This window comes from Rhinolophus hipposideros (assembly GCF_964194185.1).
Source record: "Rhinolophus hipposideros genome assembly, chromosome: 24".
In the NCBI taxonomy this organism is placed as follows: domain Eukaryota; kingdom Metazoa; phylum Chordata; class Mammalia; order Chiroptera; family Rhinolophidae; genus Rhinolophus; species Rhinolophus hipposideros.
Window position 1 is genome coordinate 22,795,461 of NC_138070.1, and position 18,865 is coordinate 22,814,325.

At 52.8% G+C, this 18,865-nt stretch overlaps 1 protein-coding gene across 3 annotated transcripts in view; it reads right to left on the bottom strand.

Moving 5' to 3' along the window:
* Positions 1–18,281, bottom strand: part of MED15 (mediator complex subunit 15) — a 59,974-nt gene extending 41,693 nt beyond the window's left edge. For 2 of the 3 annotated variants that reach the window (XM_081037671.1, XM_081037673.1), the window contains exon 1: positions 18,132–18,278. In XM_081037671.1, coding sequence (XP_080893797.1) covers positions 18,132–18,199 — 68 coding nt within the window. In that variant the 5' untranslated portion in view covers positions 18,200–18,278. Of the gene's footprint in view, positions 1–18,131 lie in introns of all 3 variants that reach the window. The other variant, XM_081037672.1, reaches the window with a different exon arrangement.
* Between the last annotated feature and the right edge of the window lie 584 nt (positions 18,282–18,865).

Below are 18,865 nucleotides of genomic sequence, written 5' to 3' on the forward strand. Positions count from 1 at the left end.
GAGCCTCCTGAGGGAGGCCCTATGAGCTCCCCAACCAGGAACTGGAGGAGGCTCTTACTGACCAGATCCCACCGGAACAGAAGGCAGTGGCACACCAAGAAAACACCCAGCAACCTTAGCTTTGTGCCCACCCATCGCCCAGACCGGAAACCTGGGAACGCGCTCTTCAGTCCTCAATTCTGACCTCCATTCTCTAAGTTCAAACCCTCACCCTATCTCCCGCTGCACCTGTGAGGATCTCTCTGTCCCCAGGCCCCATTCCCACCCTTCCTCCTGTCAGCTCCCTAAGCCCCACGGCTGGTGGCGGTGAGTGTGCGGATAGCCTCACAGGCAGCCCGTCCGTCCGCTGAGGAGTCTGCTCCCTTGCCCACCCTGCTCACTCTCCCAGGGCCCTGCTGCCTAGCATGCTGTCCAACCACACCCTATTTGCTGGGTCCGCCAACCTTGCTCCGACTCGGCACCCCCCTCTGGGCTTCACAGAAACCCTGTCATCCCTTTACCACCCCCGTGGCACCTCCTGTGGGAATTGCTGCTTTCCTGTTTGCCAGCCCCACTGTCCTATGAGCACGTTGAGAGCAGACTGTGGCGTCCACCTCTGTACGCAGCAGGCAGTAATCAGCATCAGACAAAACACTGGCTACTTGTAACACAAGGCGTGGTAGTGCCGTGTATTTTGGAACATGACGTGCAGAACCTGAGAATCAGTGGGGCAGGCACGGAGGAAAGCAAGCCTTGAACAAGTACGTCCAGGCTGCAGTGGCCAGGGCGGCCGGAAAAAGGCATGTGCCGGGGCGGGCGGAAGCGCTGGGCAGCTGGACCTGTCAGGAAGTAGACAGAGGAGGAAGGGCCTGGGCTCCGGAATCACACAGACCGGGGCTCCAGTTCCGACCTGGCCACTCGCCAGCTCCGGGTCTCAGGAGAGGTGCTCCACCCCCGAGCGAGGCCTCTTCATAAAGGAGCGCTCTGCTCTGCAAGGGCTGTGCTGGGACACAGCGCGGTGCACAGAGGGCCCGGAGCGTGAGGACAGGCCCAGCCTGCGCTTCCTTGCCTCCGCCCTGCTCCCAAAGTGGGAAACTCCATTTGTCAACCAGAGGCCGGTCCTAGGCCTTGTCATCTGAATCAGTGCAGGATAAGGCCAACTGTGTCCTTGTGAAGGTACGCGTGGACATCAGCTCAAAGTGTGCTAATGCCTCTGTCTGCCCCTTGCCACTCCTGTCCCCAGCCGATGGCCCTGGATAAGGCACCACCTTGCAGCACCTACACGTCCTCATCTGCAGAGGGAGGACGGCTGACAGAGCCCACTTCCCAGGGCCGTGCTGAGGATTACAGAAGGTAATGCCGTCAGCCACTTGGCCACAAGCAGCACTAACGTGTGTTAAAGAAATCAGAGAACAGTCCGCCTCACTGCACGTATGACTGCATCCCCAAATACCTCCAACACCAATGACGCTGGTGCCGCCCCCTTCCTAGCATATGACAACAGTGAGCACGCACGGCCCCCTCAGGCTCCCACTGGAACTCGGAAGCACCTGGAAGTGTGCCCCCACACAAGCTCCACAGTGCCTGTGGGCTGCACACTTCTCAGGAAGGGCCTTTCCACAGGTCCACTGAGGAGGAGAAGCATTAAGCGGCCTCCCCGGCCCTCAAGTGCCTGATTCCCATCCACACTCCATTCCCAAGGGCCCTGGTTCACACCCAAGGGCCCTCTCATCTCTCCTGAGACCACTGTCTGCAACGCTGTCCTTGTCTCCTGTCAAACTTCCTTTCCCATTGTCAAATAAATGCTTGAATTCCCAGGGGACCGAGCACCTCTGGTCTCCTGATGGTGTCTAAAGCAAGAAGATTCTTTCCTCCCTGGGTGACAGTCCCCCACCTGACTTCAAGTGCACAGGACGCCTTCGGCCCGTCTGTCTGTGTGACAGACTTTCGTTCTGCCCAGAGGAAACTACTCCTGATTTGAGAACCACAAAACTCATTAACCCACTGACCTCTCATGGGGAAGGCATTTCTGTCAGCTCCACACCCCGCAAGGGAAGCCTCCTGGTGAAATGCCACCTGCACACGGGACAGGAGCTCACAGCTCGTGTGTGTGATCCTTTACCCTGTGCAAAAACTCCAATCACCAAAGTAGTAGACGACAACAGGAGAATAGTTACACAACAGTGAGATGTGCTTTTCCTAAGCACATTGCCAAAAGTGGACACCATAAAGGCAAAAAGATTTTGCCAGATTAAAAAAGATTTCTACCACACTCTTACCAGCCATTTACCAGGGAGACAGGAAAAGGTGCCCGGATAATCTGGGCCCTCGGCAGCTCAGGCCCAGCCTGACGTTTGAGGGGTGAGGCTCTGGAAACCCTGCTTCCCCATAGGGCTGCTCAGGGCAATGCCACCCCACTTTCACCTCAGGCCTGTCTGTACAAGAGCCCTGCGTGTTCAGGGACAAGCTCCCAGCACTGGTGGTGCAGCCCAGGGGTGCTCTATGTTTGGCAAGGCACAGCTCAGACCAGCACCCTCCCTAAATGCCAGCTGGAACCACACATTGCACGTGGATAAGGACAGTCTGGAAGCTTCTGCCCGCCTCTAGCACCAAGGAATTCTGTGAGCCCATCTCCAGGAGAAGGGCCAGGAAGTGAAGACAGACCAGAAGGAGAGCAAACCACTACACTGGCACTGAAAGGGTAACACACCTTGATTGATTCTCATCACATCGATGGGTTTCATATTTTCAATTCAGAAAGGACCTATTCTTCACTGCAATTTTGGTTTGTTTGCCCCAAATATTACACTCTCTTGGGTGACAAATTTTTTAAAAATCAGGAATTTATTTGGAGAGGAGGATGATAAGGGATCCACAAAATTAAAAACATACAGCTCCAAATGTAATGCTCTGGTCCTCTGAAAAGAGAAAGAACAAAGCCACATGAGGCGTGAGGCGCTTGACTTTAATTAAGCTAGCTTAAGTCACAATCCAAATAAATACACTCCCGCAACGGTTTCATTTTAAAAATAAAATTAAATAAGATATAACCTCCAGGTTGGACTAAGGGCTGAACGTGCACAAATAATGTTGTTTCAACCAAAAGCACCACTAAAACCACAAGAGAAAAAAAAGATTTTGTTTTTCTCTAAAACAAACTCACAAGGATGGGAAGAACAGGAGTGGTGGCCCCAACAACAGCATCTTTAGAGGCTGGAAAGCTGATGGCCAAGAAGTGATGGACACAGCCAGCCAACCATGAAATGGGGCTCAGAGCCAACCCAGTGACAGCCTGGACCTTTGCAAGGCTCAGGACAGGGCACGCCAGGTGCTCAGGGCTGAGGGTGAGTGGAAGGATTCCTGGGTGAAAGCCACCCCACGTCACCTCACCCACACCACACAGCTGGGTAACCACCCCTACACCAGGAGACCACGAGGGAGGAACTCTCTGGAAAAGCATAAAATGGAGAGTCACTGGACTAGCAAGTGAACCCACCCAGTGGAGAAGGTCCAGGGAGGATAATGAAAGAAGTGGACCGCGTGGCCCTCAGAGAGACTAGATCCAACGTAACTGCTGAGACCCACCGCCCGCCCGCCCACCCGCCCGCGGCCTCCCCAGCGCCTGGCCCAGCACGCAGATACCCCGGCCTTTACCGAGTCCAGCGTTTGGAAGACCATGCTCCAGAGGGAAGACTCAGAGAAGCCGAGGCCACGTGCGCCTCCAGTGGACCCCCCAGCAGACAAGCCAGTGCGCAGAGCGTTCACTCGCCTTCACAGCGCTCCTCAGAGCTGCTGTCCTGGAGGGAGCAGCCAACCAAGGGCCCCCAGACACCCTAACAAGACCCCATAAGAAACGTGATTTGGAGCTATCACTCAAGGTCCAGTCAGCAGGCAGAAGGAAATGTCAAGAAACTACCTTTATTATCCATGGAGATAAGACACTGCATCTAGTTAAGAAGAACAGGAGGCTATAAAACGGGAAAAGTCAGGTTACCAAAAAAACAAAACAAAAGTGTGATAAATAAAAGCATATTACAGTGAAAAGTCAAGAGATAAAATTGAGGAACTCTCCTAGAGAAAGACAAAGAGATGGATAACAGATAATTAGATAAAAGATACAGGAAATTAGAAGAGGACCCAAAGAGCCAACATTCAAACACTGGGGAGAACAAAAAGAAAAACAAAAAACAAAAAAAAGAAAAAGAAATAAAATAAATACTGGGGAGAGTGCGCATAGGGAGTGGAGGGAATTAGATTCCCATGCGGTGATTCGAGGGACCCTTCCCTGAAGTAGAGGACGTGAGTTCTGGGACGAGGCAAGGCGCCCTGCGGATCACTGAAAGAAGAAGGGCTAGGCCATCGCAACAGCAGGTGTGGCAACAAGAAAACGGCGCGCGTGCTTCTCAGTCCTTAAGGTAGTACTGGCAACCCAGAAGGCTACATGCGTCCAAATTGACACCACCTCCAGAAACTGCACTCCACGTGCCCCTTCTCCAGAAGCTAGTAGAACAAGGGACAGAACGAAAAAGAACAAGACACAGGATACTGGAAACAAGACCAAACAGGGGAGCCACGCAGCCATGGGACTCTCGAGGCGAGCATGCCGAAGGCTGTCCGCACCACGCCTCTGGCCGCAGCCCTTGAGAGCTGTGGAGGGGAGGTCCGGGGCAAGAGCTGGAGTTGACAGACAGCCTGGCAGCAATGAGCATGGGGGTATGTGTACCGAGAGGAGACTGGAAGATATGGGAAGAGTTAGTCACAGGTACACAGAAAACTAGATACATTTTTTTTTCTCCCCCACCCAAGCCCCTAGACACATTTTTAAGAAAGCAATTTTTTTCGAGGGAGAATAAAACAGATGATAGTATGCCACTGTGCTCAGCTGTGAATGTCATCTGTGTAGGCACAAAACATAAGCATAATTACCCATCTCCCCGGAGGGTAAAACCCTGGCGGCACAAGGGAGAAGCCGAGATAAGGGCTGTGTAATGGGAGCCACCCAGAAAGCCCACAGACAATGCACAGAACTCATAACCGGGAAGACTCCAGAGAGCAGCACAGGCACATTACCAGGGCATGTGCCAGAAGGAAGAGCAGTCACAGAGCGGGGAGTAGGCAACCACAATTTCTTACAAATCTTTCATCATTCCTTGGCTTTTAAACTTTATGTGCATATAGCACTTGGATTAAAAACTAATAATGAAAAGTTAAATAACAAAATGCACCTAAAGAGTGTGAAGACTCTGCCATAGAGAAATACTCAATGAGCGCCAGTTGTTACTAAGAAAGGTCGCCCTCCCCTTCTAAACCTTCCTGACTGTCAACACGGAGACAGGAAGCTACCGCTTCATTGGCAATTTTGACCCCCAGGACGTCCTGAAAAGCCTACCACACATTCCCGTTCTCCCAGGGGGCTGCTCAGTCTGAATACAGTCAGAGCGCCACTGAGCAAAGCAGTCTCCCCACCATCCCCACGGCCAGCAAAGCCCCTTTGCAGGCCTGACTGTCCAGGCTAGGGGGCCGGCCTTCCCCAGGTAACCACAGAGCTAGCGGGCAGCCTCCAGCGCACCTCCCTTCTCCCCCGACACCGGTGTCCCATTCTGCAGCAGGCAGTGGTTTCTTGCACCCGCTACCTCAGGTGGTTTCATCTGGAGGCAGGAAATGATGAGACACAGATCGTGCAGCCACCAGCAGTAACCAAAGCAAACACCAGGGCTTGACGGGACGGAGCCTTCTGGACCTCACAGGTAGCTGGGGGCATTTGCCAAACTATACCCCAGACTGCAACTTCTCTGTTAGCAGACTTCTGCATTCTGGTTCTCCGACTTTTTAAAGAAACATGACAGTGTTCTTTAACAAGATAAAAATAAGTATTTCAGAAGTTAACCATCCACCTACATGTAGGAAAGGGTTATTTTAGTCTTGCAGAAAGAAACTTTTTAATCATACAAACACAAGAAACACTTTCTCTTCTCTCAAGATTTCTCAATTCCCAATGAACTAGATCAATGAAAGACCTACTACACCTAAACACCACCGCCCTTAAAAAAGGGCGTGCTGTTATCTGAGCAGGTTCAGAAGACACCTCAAGCTTCTCTGAGGTTTGGCCTCAACAGAACCAGGAGAGCTGGGGTGACTTCTTGATCCCTGTCCAGGTGGTGGCCCCTGGGCTCCAGGCCTGGGACCACTGTGACTACCCCAGTTCCAGCCCCGAGCACGTCCCACTCATCACCAGGCAACCACATGGGAAGGACACTGTCAACCCAAGAATTTATGAAAATGCTCATCTCACATGACTGTGGTATCTAGGTGGAGGGGGAAGTCCTGTGTTTTAGAGGTCTGCACTCAAGCACTGGCAGTGGAAATCAGAGGGTGTCTGGGATGTGATTTAAAACAGTCCAGGAAGGGGTGGGGAGCGATGGGTGAAACCCCGGCCGTATGTTGCTAACTTTAGAGGTAACTGGGAGACGTTTTTCTGTTGTCTCTACTTCTTCTACAGTGAATGTTTGGAAAATTCCATCGTGGAGCTTTTAACAAGGTAATAACTAAATGCTCACGTCAGGCATGCAGGGTGACGGTAGAGGAGCCTGGAGAAGGCTTTCCTTCAACAGTGCCCCTCACTGAGGCAGGCCGGGCTGCCACACAGGGAGGGACCACGCACTGAGTTGCTCCAGCTGCAGGGTCCCCCTTAGCCTGGAAGAGCTTGGGCCTCTGCGGGCGGTAACTGATCAAAAAACATCTTGAAAAATCTGCTCCCATAACCAGAGGTTGGTGCAGTCCTGAGCGACCCAGACACAGCCGGACTATGTGACTACGTGGAAGTTGTCTGCAACACCAACACTGTGCGTGCGTGGTCAGTGCCTCACATGAACATGGGATGTGGCCACAGGGTCCCAGCCAGGGTGCACTCATGACAAAACATAACCTAAGCCAGGAGAAAGTCACAACTCAAACTGAACTTAGAGCCGAATTCCACTTAAAAATACAGATTTAGCTACATGTATTTACATACTCAAAAGACAGACCGAGTTATACGTGCACAGAAACAGGACTGGAGGAAATAGATCCAAACGTCAGTAATGGCCATCTCTGGGCACAGAGATTATGGAAAGCGCCTTCCTGTTTTGAAATCTTCTACAATGTTATCTGGAAGGGAATGGAGTGCTGTACCCACAGGGCCTAACCCGCTGACCGAGGCAGGAGGCGGAGACAGGCCCGAGCCGCTAGGACTGGCTTCCTCGTGCCCACATCTTCCCGCGCCCCCCCCCCCACGTCTTTTTCCACATCTGCTCTGCCCACCAAAGCCTTCCGCCAGGGCCCTCTGCTCAGCCTCCTCTGCCGCCCCCACCCGAGGAGGAGGCCAGCCCACCCACGGCGCTCCTGAAGCTGACTGCTTTTCCAGGTTTGCTCCGTGCATCTCCCACTGGCTGCTGGATTTTTCTCCTTGGAGGGCTGACACCCTCACACACTGTGCACACATCACCTTGCACCCTACGTCTCAGAATCAGCACAGAATCAGGGCTCATCTCCGTCTGGGATGCACACCCGTGTCCTTCTCCTCCCTTCCTCCCGCGCGCACACACAGTCACCAAATTCTACAGTTTCCTTCCTCACAGCTTCTCTCCCTCCGAGATCATCCTTTCCATGCCCAGTGTCTCTGCACCCAATGGGGCTCAAGTTTGAGAGTGCATTCAGGATCAACAAGGGTGCTTGTCATAAAGGCAGGTTCCCTGACAATGCCAGATGTTGGCAAGATGTCTGCAGCAGAACCCCCCCACGTAGCTGGTGGGAACGGAAATTCACGCCACCTGGGAAAACTGGCAGACTGTGCTACAGCTGAGGCCACACCCTGGGCCCAGCCCTGAGTGCACAGCCCGGAGACTAAGCACATGTACCCAGCAGAAGACATGACCCAAAACACCCCTGGCGCTGTATTCACAGAGCCAGCAACTGGAACTAACCCCAGTGTCCATGAAGCGCAGCACAGAGAAGTCATCTGGGGTAGTCATGCCACGGGATGACACAAGGCATAACAACTGCTACCTCCGAGGGTAAATTTCACAGACGTGGCGTTGAATGAGAGAAGCCAGACGTGAGACTGGACAGTGCAATTCCAATGACAGGAAGTTTAAGAAAAATGTTTCCGTGGGCAGGGAGGTCAGAGGAGCGGGGCAGGGTCTGCGCTGCGCGAAGCACAGGGAGAAGCCTGCTGGGCGCTGGGCCTGTTCGAGATGCAGGTCTGGGTGGTGGCGAGCGGGGCACGGACATGTGAACATTCATTTCATGCAGTCATGCCCAAGAGTCGTGTCCTCGTGCCGGGCACTGTAGTAGGTCTGTTATATTCCATATAAACACTTCACGAGAGAAGCGGGCCTGAGCCCTGGCCCGGGGCCCCGCCCCTGCCCCATCCTTGGGTTTGGACTTGGCCGGCCTCGTGCCTAAACTCCTACCAGGCTGGGATTCCACAGACTTGCACGGGCAGCGCTGAGCCAGGCATGAATCCTCCCTCGAGTGAAGCGAAGCAAACGTGTGGTGACGGAAAGACCCAGCGTGCTCCACCAGGGCTTCTCAGGGTAAGCCCAGCATTCTTTCTACTTTATAACAGAGGCGCCCACCCACACACAGGCCAAATCTCTTCCCCAAATGCCCCCTCTGAGGAGGACCGAAGAAAGGAAGTTGGAAAGGAGAGAGCAGAAGAGAATGACAGCGGGGATGGGGATAAACCATTTCTTAACCAACAAGCACGGCCTCCCCACACCCACGGGAGGATACAGCGGAAGGAGTAGGGGTACGCAGATTAGGAAGAGCACGAGCCCCAGAGGCGGGGGACTTTCGGATCCACCCACCTTGCTGTCCCTCTCCTGGACTGGATGCAAACGGCTCAGCTCCGAGGCTGACCTGCAGCCAGGTCACACCTCCCCCATTCCCACCTGCCCCCACCCCGTTGGCATATTCAAACGCAGAGCCCGGTGGGGCCAAAAGGTCCAGAAGGAGAAGAGAGCAAGACAGCATCGCCTACTATTTATCAATGGTGAGCAGCAAGAACACGCTGGTAAGGAGAATTGTGGAAGCGAGGGAAGGGTACGCCCAAGCACTCTCTACCATACTTGCAACTCTGACACGTTTGAAACATTCTCAAAACAAAGAGAATCGGGACTCAGAGGTGTCAAAGGACTTCTCCAAAGACTCAATGCTCTAAATCCACCTTGAGATACTTAACTCACTCGATCCCGGAGCTTCATTAACAGGCCCAGCCCAGGTTAGGGAGATTCATTACTGAAGTGGGGGTTGGGCACTCCCCTCAAGGTGGGTTTCGAGACGATGAAGCCTGGGTTCCTAGTGCCTCCCCCTTGTTCTCCAGGACTAGGTACTCATTTGCTTAGATGTTAAATAGGACCATCTAGTGATAGTCTGGACTCCCTTTGTCTTTCAATAAATGTCTCAAATGAAGAAGGAGGAGGAGGAGGAGGAGAAAAAGAAGGGCGCAAATGAGAAGCAGTTCTGCGTTTAGGCACAGCCAGAGAAAGAGCCCAGCAGGCTGCCAGCGCACCCTCCTAGGAGCTAAATGAGACGTGAAGGTAGGTATAACACCAGCTCCTACACTCAAGGAATTTATAATACTGTTGGCAAAGAGAAGAAAAGTGGGTGAAAATAGCAAAAAAGAGTTCATCTGTTCAGTTCATGCCAGGGTGCACCCAATGAGGGCTCTACAAACTCAAAAGGAAGTAGGAACCGCAGTGGGCTGAGCCATCAGGGCTCCAAAGGAGGGGAGGAGGCCGTGGGCAAACCTCCAACAGGGAAGAGAAAGAGTGACAGAGGGAGAGCCAGCCATGACGGTGTCCGGGGGCCAGCACGGGGCAGGGAGCGTCTCCCCGGGACTCTTACACAGAGGGAGTGTCAGCTGGAAAGGCAGCTTCAGACTGAAAGAGGAATGCTTCTTTGTGGGGTGGAAAGGATAGAATCGTTTAGGAAGGTTGTACCGGCACTCGGGGCCCAGGTGAGAGGACACCACCCTGAAGGCACCGCACATGGGGACTTTCCGCCTTATGGCAGCTGTCTGTGACCACAGCCACCTGCTCTCCGCTGGCAGACAGGGTCTACCGCTTCAAAAGATTTCTGATCACAAAAGGACGCACTATGCTTATTGTGAACAAAATTACACAAACATATACATGCTCAAAATTACAAAGAGAATTAAAATCACTCAGACACCCAGCTAAAGATGTCTGTTTACCAAGACGCAGCCCGTGGCACAGCACGCTGCGCGCTCACTGCCCTTGACAGCACCGTGTTCCGGAGTGTCTCCGCGTTTTGACCAGCAGCCCCATGCCCGCGTCAGCAGCTCCAACAACAAATCGAACCCAGCTCCCACCCGCTTGTCTCGCCGGCCCACTCCTGACATGATGCGGAGATGAGCAGCCTCAGCCCTACCAGGCTGGAACCTCAGCTCCTGCGCACGGCCTTGGAGGAAATGCCTAAAGAAAGGAACATTTGAATGTGAAGGTTACTGGGATAAACGAATTGCCAGCCTTCTAGAAAAATGACTTAATTGATGTGCCCCAGCAGGGGCCTGTGAGGATGCCTGCGCCTTCCCTCGCCTGGGGTTAGGACTTACTCCAGCTGAGCTGAAAGCCCTGCCGGTTAGGCCACTACCACCACAGCCTGAATAGGAGATCCACCCCGACTCAAAAACCGGCTTGGAGCTGGAGCTGAGCTGTGCCCTCCACAACTAAGACTGAAAAGGCATTCAGATGAGGGGAAACAGCTCAAACAATCCAAACGCCAACGAGGAAGAGCCTGTATGAAGAGCAGGGGGCCGTGGGGGCCCCAGTGTCCTGGGAGAAGGAGTGGAACAGGACTGCAGTTCTCAGCTGCGGGTGGGAGGGTGCAGGGCCGCCAGGGTGAGAAAGAGATGGACTCTTGTGAGGGAGGAGCGGGGGCAGCACAGTATGGCGGGCTGCGTGCGCAGGTGCAGACCCCGGAGGAAGGAGCTAGGCTCACAAGTGAAGCCACAGGCACTGGGTGGCCACTCAAACATTCAAAACATGAAAATCATCGGGGCAGGGGACGGAGCCCATGAAGCAAGAGTTGATAACTCAAAGCTGAGTGGTGGGTACATGGGCATGGGGGTCTTTAAACTATACTACTTGGTTTTATGATTTAAACTTTCCAGTTTCAATTTTTAAAAATTCATCAGATTTCCTTTAAAAACGTACCCTCTGGGTATGTACCCAACACGATTGCCCCGAGGAAGGCTGTAAAGGGGGCAGGTCCCCTCTTGTCCTTTGTGACAGATGACCATGTGGTCATGGTCCTTCCCACCCCCGAAAGCCCAACACAGGTCCCGGACTAGCCACAGCCACCTCGTCAAGCATGGCAGTGACAGTTAGAAGACTCTCGTCAGGAAAGGACGTAGGGGTGGTGCAGCCCCTACAAAAGGGAGCTGGGAAGTTCAGGGACTGGCTGCAGCCTGTGTGGAGGCCGGAGGTCCAGCCACTAGCTGGGGTCCAATGACCCCTGGGGAGTTGCTAAAATTGCCAACAAGATGTCCGCCAGCAGCAGGCTCCTCGCACGGACACGTCCAACGCACCTAGCTTGGGTTAACGTCTAGCTGCCATCCCTCCTCTCCACACCTGCCCCCCAAAAGGTGTGATTTCTCTTTCAAAGATTCTTAAAAGGTGATTTGCCTCTCCTGCCCTGCTGCAGTTCGGTAAGAACTCATTTATAACACGCAGAGCATAACTGCAAGTAGCGGCATCCTCTCTTCTGTGCTTCAGTTTCCTCACCTTAAAAATGGGAGTGACAAGGGGCCGGCCCAGTGGCTCAGGCGGTTAGAGCTCCATGCTTCTAACTCGGAAGGCTGCCGGTTGGAATCCCACATGGGCCAGTGGGCTCTCAACCACAAAGTTGCTAGTTCAATTCCTTGAGTCCTGCAAGGGATGGTGGGCTGCGCCCCCTGCAACTAGCAATGGCAACTGGACTTGGAGCTGAGCTGCGCCCTCCACAACTAAGACTGAAAAGGCAACAACTTGAAGCTGAACGGCACACTCCACAACTAAGATTGAAAGGACAACTTGACTTGGGGGAAAAAAAGTCCTGGAACTACACACTGTTCCCCAATAAAGTCCTGTTCACTTCCCCAATAAAATCTTTAAAAAAAAAAAAAAAAAATGGGAGTGACAAGTGCATCTGCCCGCAGCCCAAGCATGAAGCCTCAATGAGCTAACATGTCAACTCTTGCAACAGGGCTTGGCATAGCGCCCCCCACACACACACTACACGTCAGCTGCTGCTATTGCTGCTGCTGAGAAAGCCCCAGACTCCTGAGCAGCTAGATGACTGAGGCCTTGTGTCCCCTTGGGTCACTGTCACTCCTGGTCTCGAAGCAGTAGAGCCAAGGGTCAGGACTATAAAGCCAGTGTCTCAACAATCATTTCCTGATTGCCATCAGGGGCACTGGGGCTTCAAGGTGATTACACAGAGCCCCTGGCCTCAGGGAGTGGCCTTCTAGTAGTGGGTTATACACAGAAACCAGCCCCGTCATTTAGACACCAGGCTATAAAGAAAGCGGACGGGCTCAGCTACTTCCCCACTGAAAAACAAAGGCCAGAGTCTCACCAGAAGGGCACAGGGCGATCAGGAGGCCCGAGTAGGATCAGCCACAGAAAAAGCTCGGGCAAGACTTACTCGCTTCTGCCAGAGGAGGGACCACTCCCAGGCAGGATCTGGACGCGCTAGTCTCAGGGCTCGCGCCGTCCTACTGAGGGTCTCTCCAGACTCTCGGCAGTTGCTGCTCAGTTTGTGCTTTGATCCTTCTGGTTCTTGCTTTGTTTTGTTTCTGCCTATACAGCACCTGACTTTCTCCTTACCATCTAGGCTGAAATCTCCACCTCTCCTGTGTCCCTGACCTGGAGATCACAATCATCTCCCTTGGGGGCTTCAGCAGAAGAGGTGGCTGACCTGTCTGCCTGACTCCCCCCATGCCCCTGAGCCCCCCTGGCACCTGACTAGAACCCTGATTTGGGGCTGCCCTCCCCTCAGGGTCTGTTTCCCTCTGCAATCTGTTCAGCCCAACGGACATTTATTTAGTCCACGCTTACCTGTGAAATCTGCTGTATTGAGGGGTGGGAGGTATAAAAGTCTCAAAAATAAGACGGCAAAAATTTTAAAGAATTGGGAAGAAGTGATTGATGAAGTCCTTTTTTTCCTCCTTCTTCCGCTTCCCCTGCCCACTCCGGTTCAAGCTGTTGTTTCTCAGTCTAGTTGTGTAGGACACAGCTCCCTGGCCCAGGCTGGTGTTATGAGCCTTGCGCTCCCCCAGCTGAGACAGTGGGTCGCCGGTCATCTGTTGGCAGCTCACGGCAGCTCTCGCGGGCTGCCGGCCACTCACTCTGGCCACCGGCTGCTCATGGCAGCACATGGTAGCCCGCAGCAGCTCACAGTAGCCCACGCCAACCTCGGGCTGCTCACGGCAGCCCAGCTCCAGGGAGAGCCATTGTTCACAATCTTAGCTGTAGAGGGCACAGCTCACTGGCACATGTGGAAATTGAACTGGAGACGTCGGCGTTAGGAGCACGGTGCTCCAACCACCTGAGCCACCTGAGCCACCCGCTTGAGGTTCTTTCATTTATTCACCGCTTATCTATTCTGTCAGGTGTGTGCTGGTCACTACACAGAAATGCTTGTTCTCCGGGAGCCTACAAACCAGACACATGCTCAACACTAATCTAAAAACCCCACGAAGGAGGCCCAAGGCCCACGGAGACCGGCTCAGGGGTCCTAAGGGGGCTTCTCCTGTGGTCTTGCAAGGAGAGGGGGAATCAAACGAAAAGCCAAGATGAATCCAACAACAGTTTCACAACTACCCTCCCCACAGGCTCCTTTCCCCTAACCAGGCTCCCCTAACTATCCATGGCTCCAACTCCTACGGGGGCCCAGGGAAGAGGTGTCAGGGAACTCACCACTGAGTTCTGAGCCCTCAGCTAGGGTTCGAGTTTTTCCCTCCCACCTTTCCTGAGACACAGTGGACTCCTGCCATTTCATAGGTAAGGGAGACGATCCAGAAAGTATCCTGCCCAAGGTTATTCAGCTAGCAAGTGGAGAAAGTGGGGTTCCAGAGCTGCACAATGCACACTGGCACAGGTAAAGGAGGCCACTGTCGTACGAGAGCCTGGTGCACAAAGTCCCAGGAAAATACTCTTGCACTCCTCAACAAGCGTTTTACATGCCAGGTGCCATGTTTCATAGGACTGGGGTCCTACAGGAAACTAAGAGGCTGAAATACAATATATCAGAGGGGTGACCCACTTTAGGCAAGGTGGGCAGGAAAGGTTCCTGAGAATTTGATACTTAAGCAGACACCTAAACGAAGAGAAGGAGCTGGTCAGGAATATAGTGGAGGGAGTCTACTCATTGTCAAATACCTTAAATACTTGATAATACGTTGTTCAAAGAGAGAATGAAGAAAGAAGTTGGTATGTTCAAGAAGCTGAGAGACCAGAGAGGCTGGAACAGGGTGGGGACATAAGAAGAGGCGGCTAGAATAGGCCACGGGGAGGGGCTGAGGGTGGGCCATCTGGACTTTTGTTCTAACATTATGGAAAGTCACTGCTAGGTTTTCAGCAGGACAGCACACAGCGAGGGGGGCAGCAGTCCAGGACTGGCCGAGATGAGGAAGCAGCAGAGGGCTACGAAGAGGCTGCACATAGAAAACAAACTGTGGGGTGCTGGATGGGCGGGGGGCGGCGACAAGGGGGAAGATGAGGGGGTTAGAAAGCAGTCGGTAACCACAAGATGGCCACGGGGTTTTGAAAATCAATTTGGGGAATGTAATCAATAATGTCGTAAAGATTTTGTAGGGCATCCAATGGACACGTGTCCCATTTGGGAGACCACCTCAGGGAGGATGAACTGAAGCTGAAGCTGAACAATAATGAAGGCCAACTATAATTTTATATATATGTATATATGTATATATATGTAGGTATATACTTACAAGAAGCGGAGTATAGCATTAGGAATAGAGACAGTGGAAATGTGATGGCTGTGTGCGATGTCAGAGGGTAGTGGATGGGGGAGGGGGGTCCACACAGTGTGAGGGATATAAATGATAAACGTCTAAGTATTACATTGTCTTGTGCACCTGAAACTAGTAAAAAAAAAAAAAAGAGGAGGCTGCATTAGAGAGCTCCCACAAGGGCTCTCCCACCCACTTTTTCTCAGTGGAAGCTGGGAGACAAGTTTATTTAGCCCTCTCTGAAGCATTGTTCTCTTGGTATTTACCCAAGAGCTAAGCAGAGATAGTGAACCAACTATCAGATACTTTCTCTTCCACTGAAACTTTCCAGTTCTCCGTTATGCTTTCTTTATTCCCTCACTCAGCTATAAATCACTTGGGTTCAAAACATTTCCGAAGATGGCCTACTTTTAAACAACAGCACAAACACTGAAGAAAATGAGAATTAACAGTATGTCAAGAATCCCAACCCAATGTCAAGTATCCTAACCCCAATCCCCTTTTCTTAACCCTGTGAACACAATAAATCCAGGCACCAAGAATCACACTAAGAACACCCACACCATGTTAGGAAGACGGCGTTTGAAACCGCTCATGCTAGCAGTGGTAGGCAGAAGAACTCCTCAAAGATGTCCAGCATCGAATCTGGGAAACCTGTGAATAGCTACATTATGTGGCAGAAGGGACTTTTCCAGAGGTAATTAAGATTACAGACGTCACGATAGGGATATCGTGCTGGATTATCCAAGTGGGCCCAATCTAATCGGAGCCTATGGTAGAGAATTTTCTCTGACTTAAGCCACAGATGCAAGGAAGAATCCACCCTTGCTGGAGGAGGCCACATAGAAAGTATGAGAAAAAATGAAAGCAGCCTCTAGCAAACAAGACTGACCCCTGACTAACAAACAGCCAGTAAGGAATGAGGACACCTCAGTCCTACAACTGCATGGAACTGAATTTGGCCAGCAACCTGAATGAGATTGAAAGCAAATTCTACCCCAGAGCCCCCAGGAAAAAATACATCCCTGCCAACCTCTTGATTTCAGCCCCTGGTATGACCCTAAGCAGAAGTCAGATGAGCCCACCTAGACCTCTGATGTACAGAAACTGTCAGATAATAAATGTATGTTGCGTTAAGACACTATATTTGTGGTAATTTGTTACGGCAGCAATAGAAAACCAATACACAAGCAGCAATCCGGCAAAAAAGCCGGCAAAAAAGGAGCCTAGTTTCCCTGGAAGCAGAAGAAAGCTAAATTGTGAGGTATCCAGTCAGTTCGCGATACCCAAAGACTTTTCCATCACCCTCCCAGCCCTCAGACACTGCCCCACCCTCCCTATTTTCTTTGATTGCAACTCCTCATTCTTCCTGTTCTTACATTCTGGGCTTCCCCAAAGAGGAATCTTTTGGTGTGTGTGGGGGGGGGAAGGGAGGGCATCTTGCTGCAGCCCTGAAATGGACCATCCCTCAAGATTTCATCTATAGACAATTCCTGTGCATATATATAAAAAAAGTTCAGATTCTGCAATATCTGCAGATTTGTCCTGACTATTCCAGAGCAGTGCCCAGAACCACTAACTCTACGATCTCCATTCCTTCCACTGTACTAAGAGGTTTCCCAGCATTCCACCCTATTTCCTTCCTTCCACATTGCTGCACCCCACCCCCTCCATCCAGTTAGTCATCAAGGACAACTGTCTATGCTCCCTCTCTTCTTTCTCTGGAATCGTCTTCCTCTTTCAGTTTCTACCACTGTCTAATGCAGGCGTTTATAATCTCTTGCCTGACTAGGTCATTCTCAACCATTTTATGGAGCAAGGTGACAGGCAGTGATCTAACAGGGGGAATACAGGGATGAGAAATGACAGGTCCCCAGACCCCAAGAGCTCAAAACTCTCACAATGGCTTAACTGGCCTCTCTCCTCTGCTCTTGATCTGTCTCCAGGGACTAAGGGGATCTTTCCAACTCTGGCATCTCACTACCTCAAAGCAGGCCACATGCCAAACACGGGCTCAATTCCTTAGCACAGCACTAACGTGTCAGCACCTGCTCACCCTCATTCCATTACCGTCTCCTGCGCCTCCTAACTCCTCACACCCCAGAACTCTCAGCCTACAGCAATACTTTCCACGCAGTGAGAGCTCGCGCTTCCCCACTCCTCAGCTTGGAATGATGGCCCTTCACACTCCTACTTGTTTTAAGGCTCAGTTTATTCACCTACCTACTCCACCAAGCTGTTCCTGGCCTGCTCAAGCAAACTGTCAACCCTTCCTTTAGGAGAAAGACTGAATTGTAACTGTTGCTTGATGGTAGTGCATGCCTTGAAGGCAGGGGCTGTTCTCGGGCAGATCTGTGGCTAGACAACATGCCGGTAAGCTCAGAAACAGACTGCTAAATGAAACAAGCAGTGGATGAGGAGCTGGAGGCCCGCTAGGTGAAGCCTAGAGTGCACTGGCAGCCTCTGTACTGAGGGGTTCAGCAACTGAGGCTGTGGGGAGGAGGCACTAGTCCCAGACCTTCACTCCCTCCTCCCAATAGACAGTGGCTTCCTGACAGCCTCTTCCTGCCTCCCTTCAGCAAAGTCCACACCGGGGCGCGACACCCGTAGATTCTCCGTCCCCACAGCCCACGGCCCCAGGACCTAGCCTCCCAACCTCATCCTCCGTCCACCCCCTTCCCATCTTTCACTCTGATGCGCTTTTCTGGAAGAGGAATCACAAAGCACCCAGACCTTCTAAAGCCACTACGAGCTGCCCCTTTTCTTTTTCGTATTCAGTGATTCAACACACGGGAAGCTGTGCACCCAAAGCACACAAAAGACGAATGAGAAAGCTCAGGACGATGACTCATAGGCCAAGGCTCAGCGGTTTGCAGAGTTCGGCCCCAGGAAAGCGAACAAGCAGCCGGTGTCGGCCAAGAACGGTGGGGACAGCCGGGGAAGGGCCGCACCCTGGGACTCACGCGGGTCCCCGACGCCTTCGGCCTCCCGGCGCCTTCGAGCCCCCACGGGTCCCGGCGCCCTAGGTCTCCCCTGGGTCCGGCCCGGGCCTGGTCACCGGGCGGGGGGGGCGGGGGGGGAGGGCTGAGGGGGCGAAAATCCGGAGATCCCGCCCACCACCCCGGCCCCTACTCACATTTGACTGACCAACTTCTGCCGGAAAGCGGCGCTCCGCCAATCGGTCTCCTGTCCCGAAACGTCCATGCCGGTCCCCCAGCTCCCACCTCCCGTGTCCCACTCGGCCGCCGCCGCCGCCTCAACCGCAGCGCCAGGCCCAAACCCGGAAGCCGTCCCCAGCGCGTCCGCCGCGCCGGAAGCGGAGCGGGAATTGTGGGAAATGGAGTTGCGCGCGCAGGCCTGTGGGAAATGGAGTTCTCTAACGGCGCGCCCGGAGTCCTCGGAGCCCCTAGGTTGGTTACCCTAAGCCACTCGCTCCTCTCTCCGCCGGGCTCTCACGCGGGGCGGGAGTGAGCTGACAAGAAAGGATGCGGGAGAGCCGTAACTACGCAATGCTACCATTGCTGCCCACAGCAGGCCCGCGCCTGGACTGCTGTATTTCCTGCGATCCTACTGTGTGTGCTGGCCTCACCAAGTCCAGGAGGGGTGCCGCGCCAAGCTGCCATCTATCTACAGCGGACGCTGTGCAGATTGTTAGTCAAATATTTATCAGCACCTACTGCATGCCAGGTACTGTGCCCACATGATTTGGGCCCTGCTTTGCTGCGACTGCCTTCCAGAGCTGCATAAGGAGAGTAACCAGATAGACTTTCATGGTTGCTTATCTCCATTAGGCTTTTTGAATCTCATACCCAACCAACGGCAGTATTTTGTAGGGGTTGAGGATGTGAGGAACCTAAAACACACTTATTC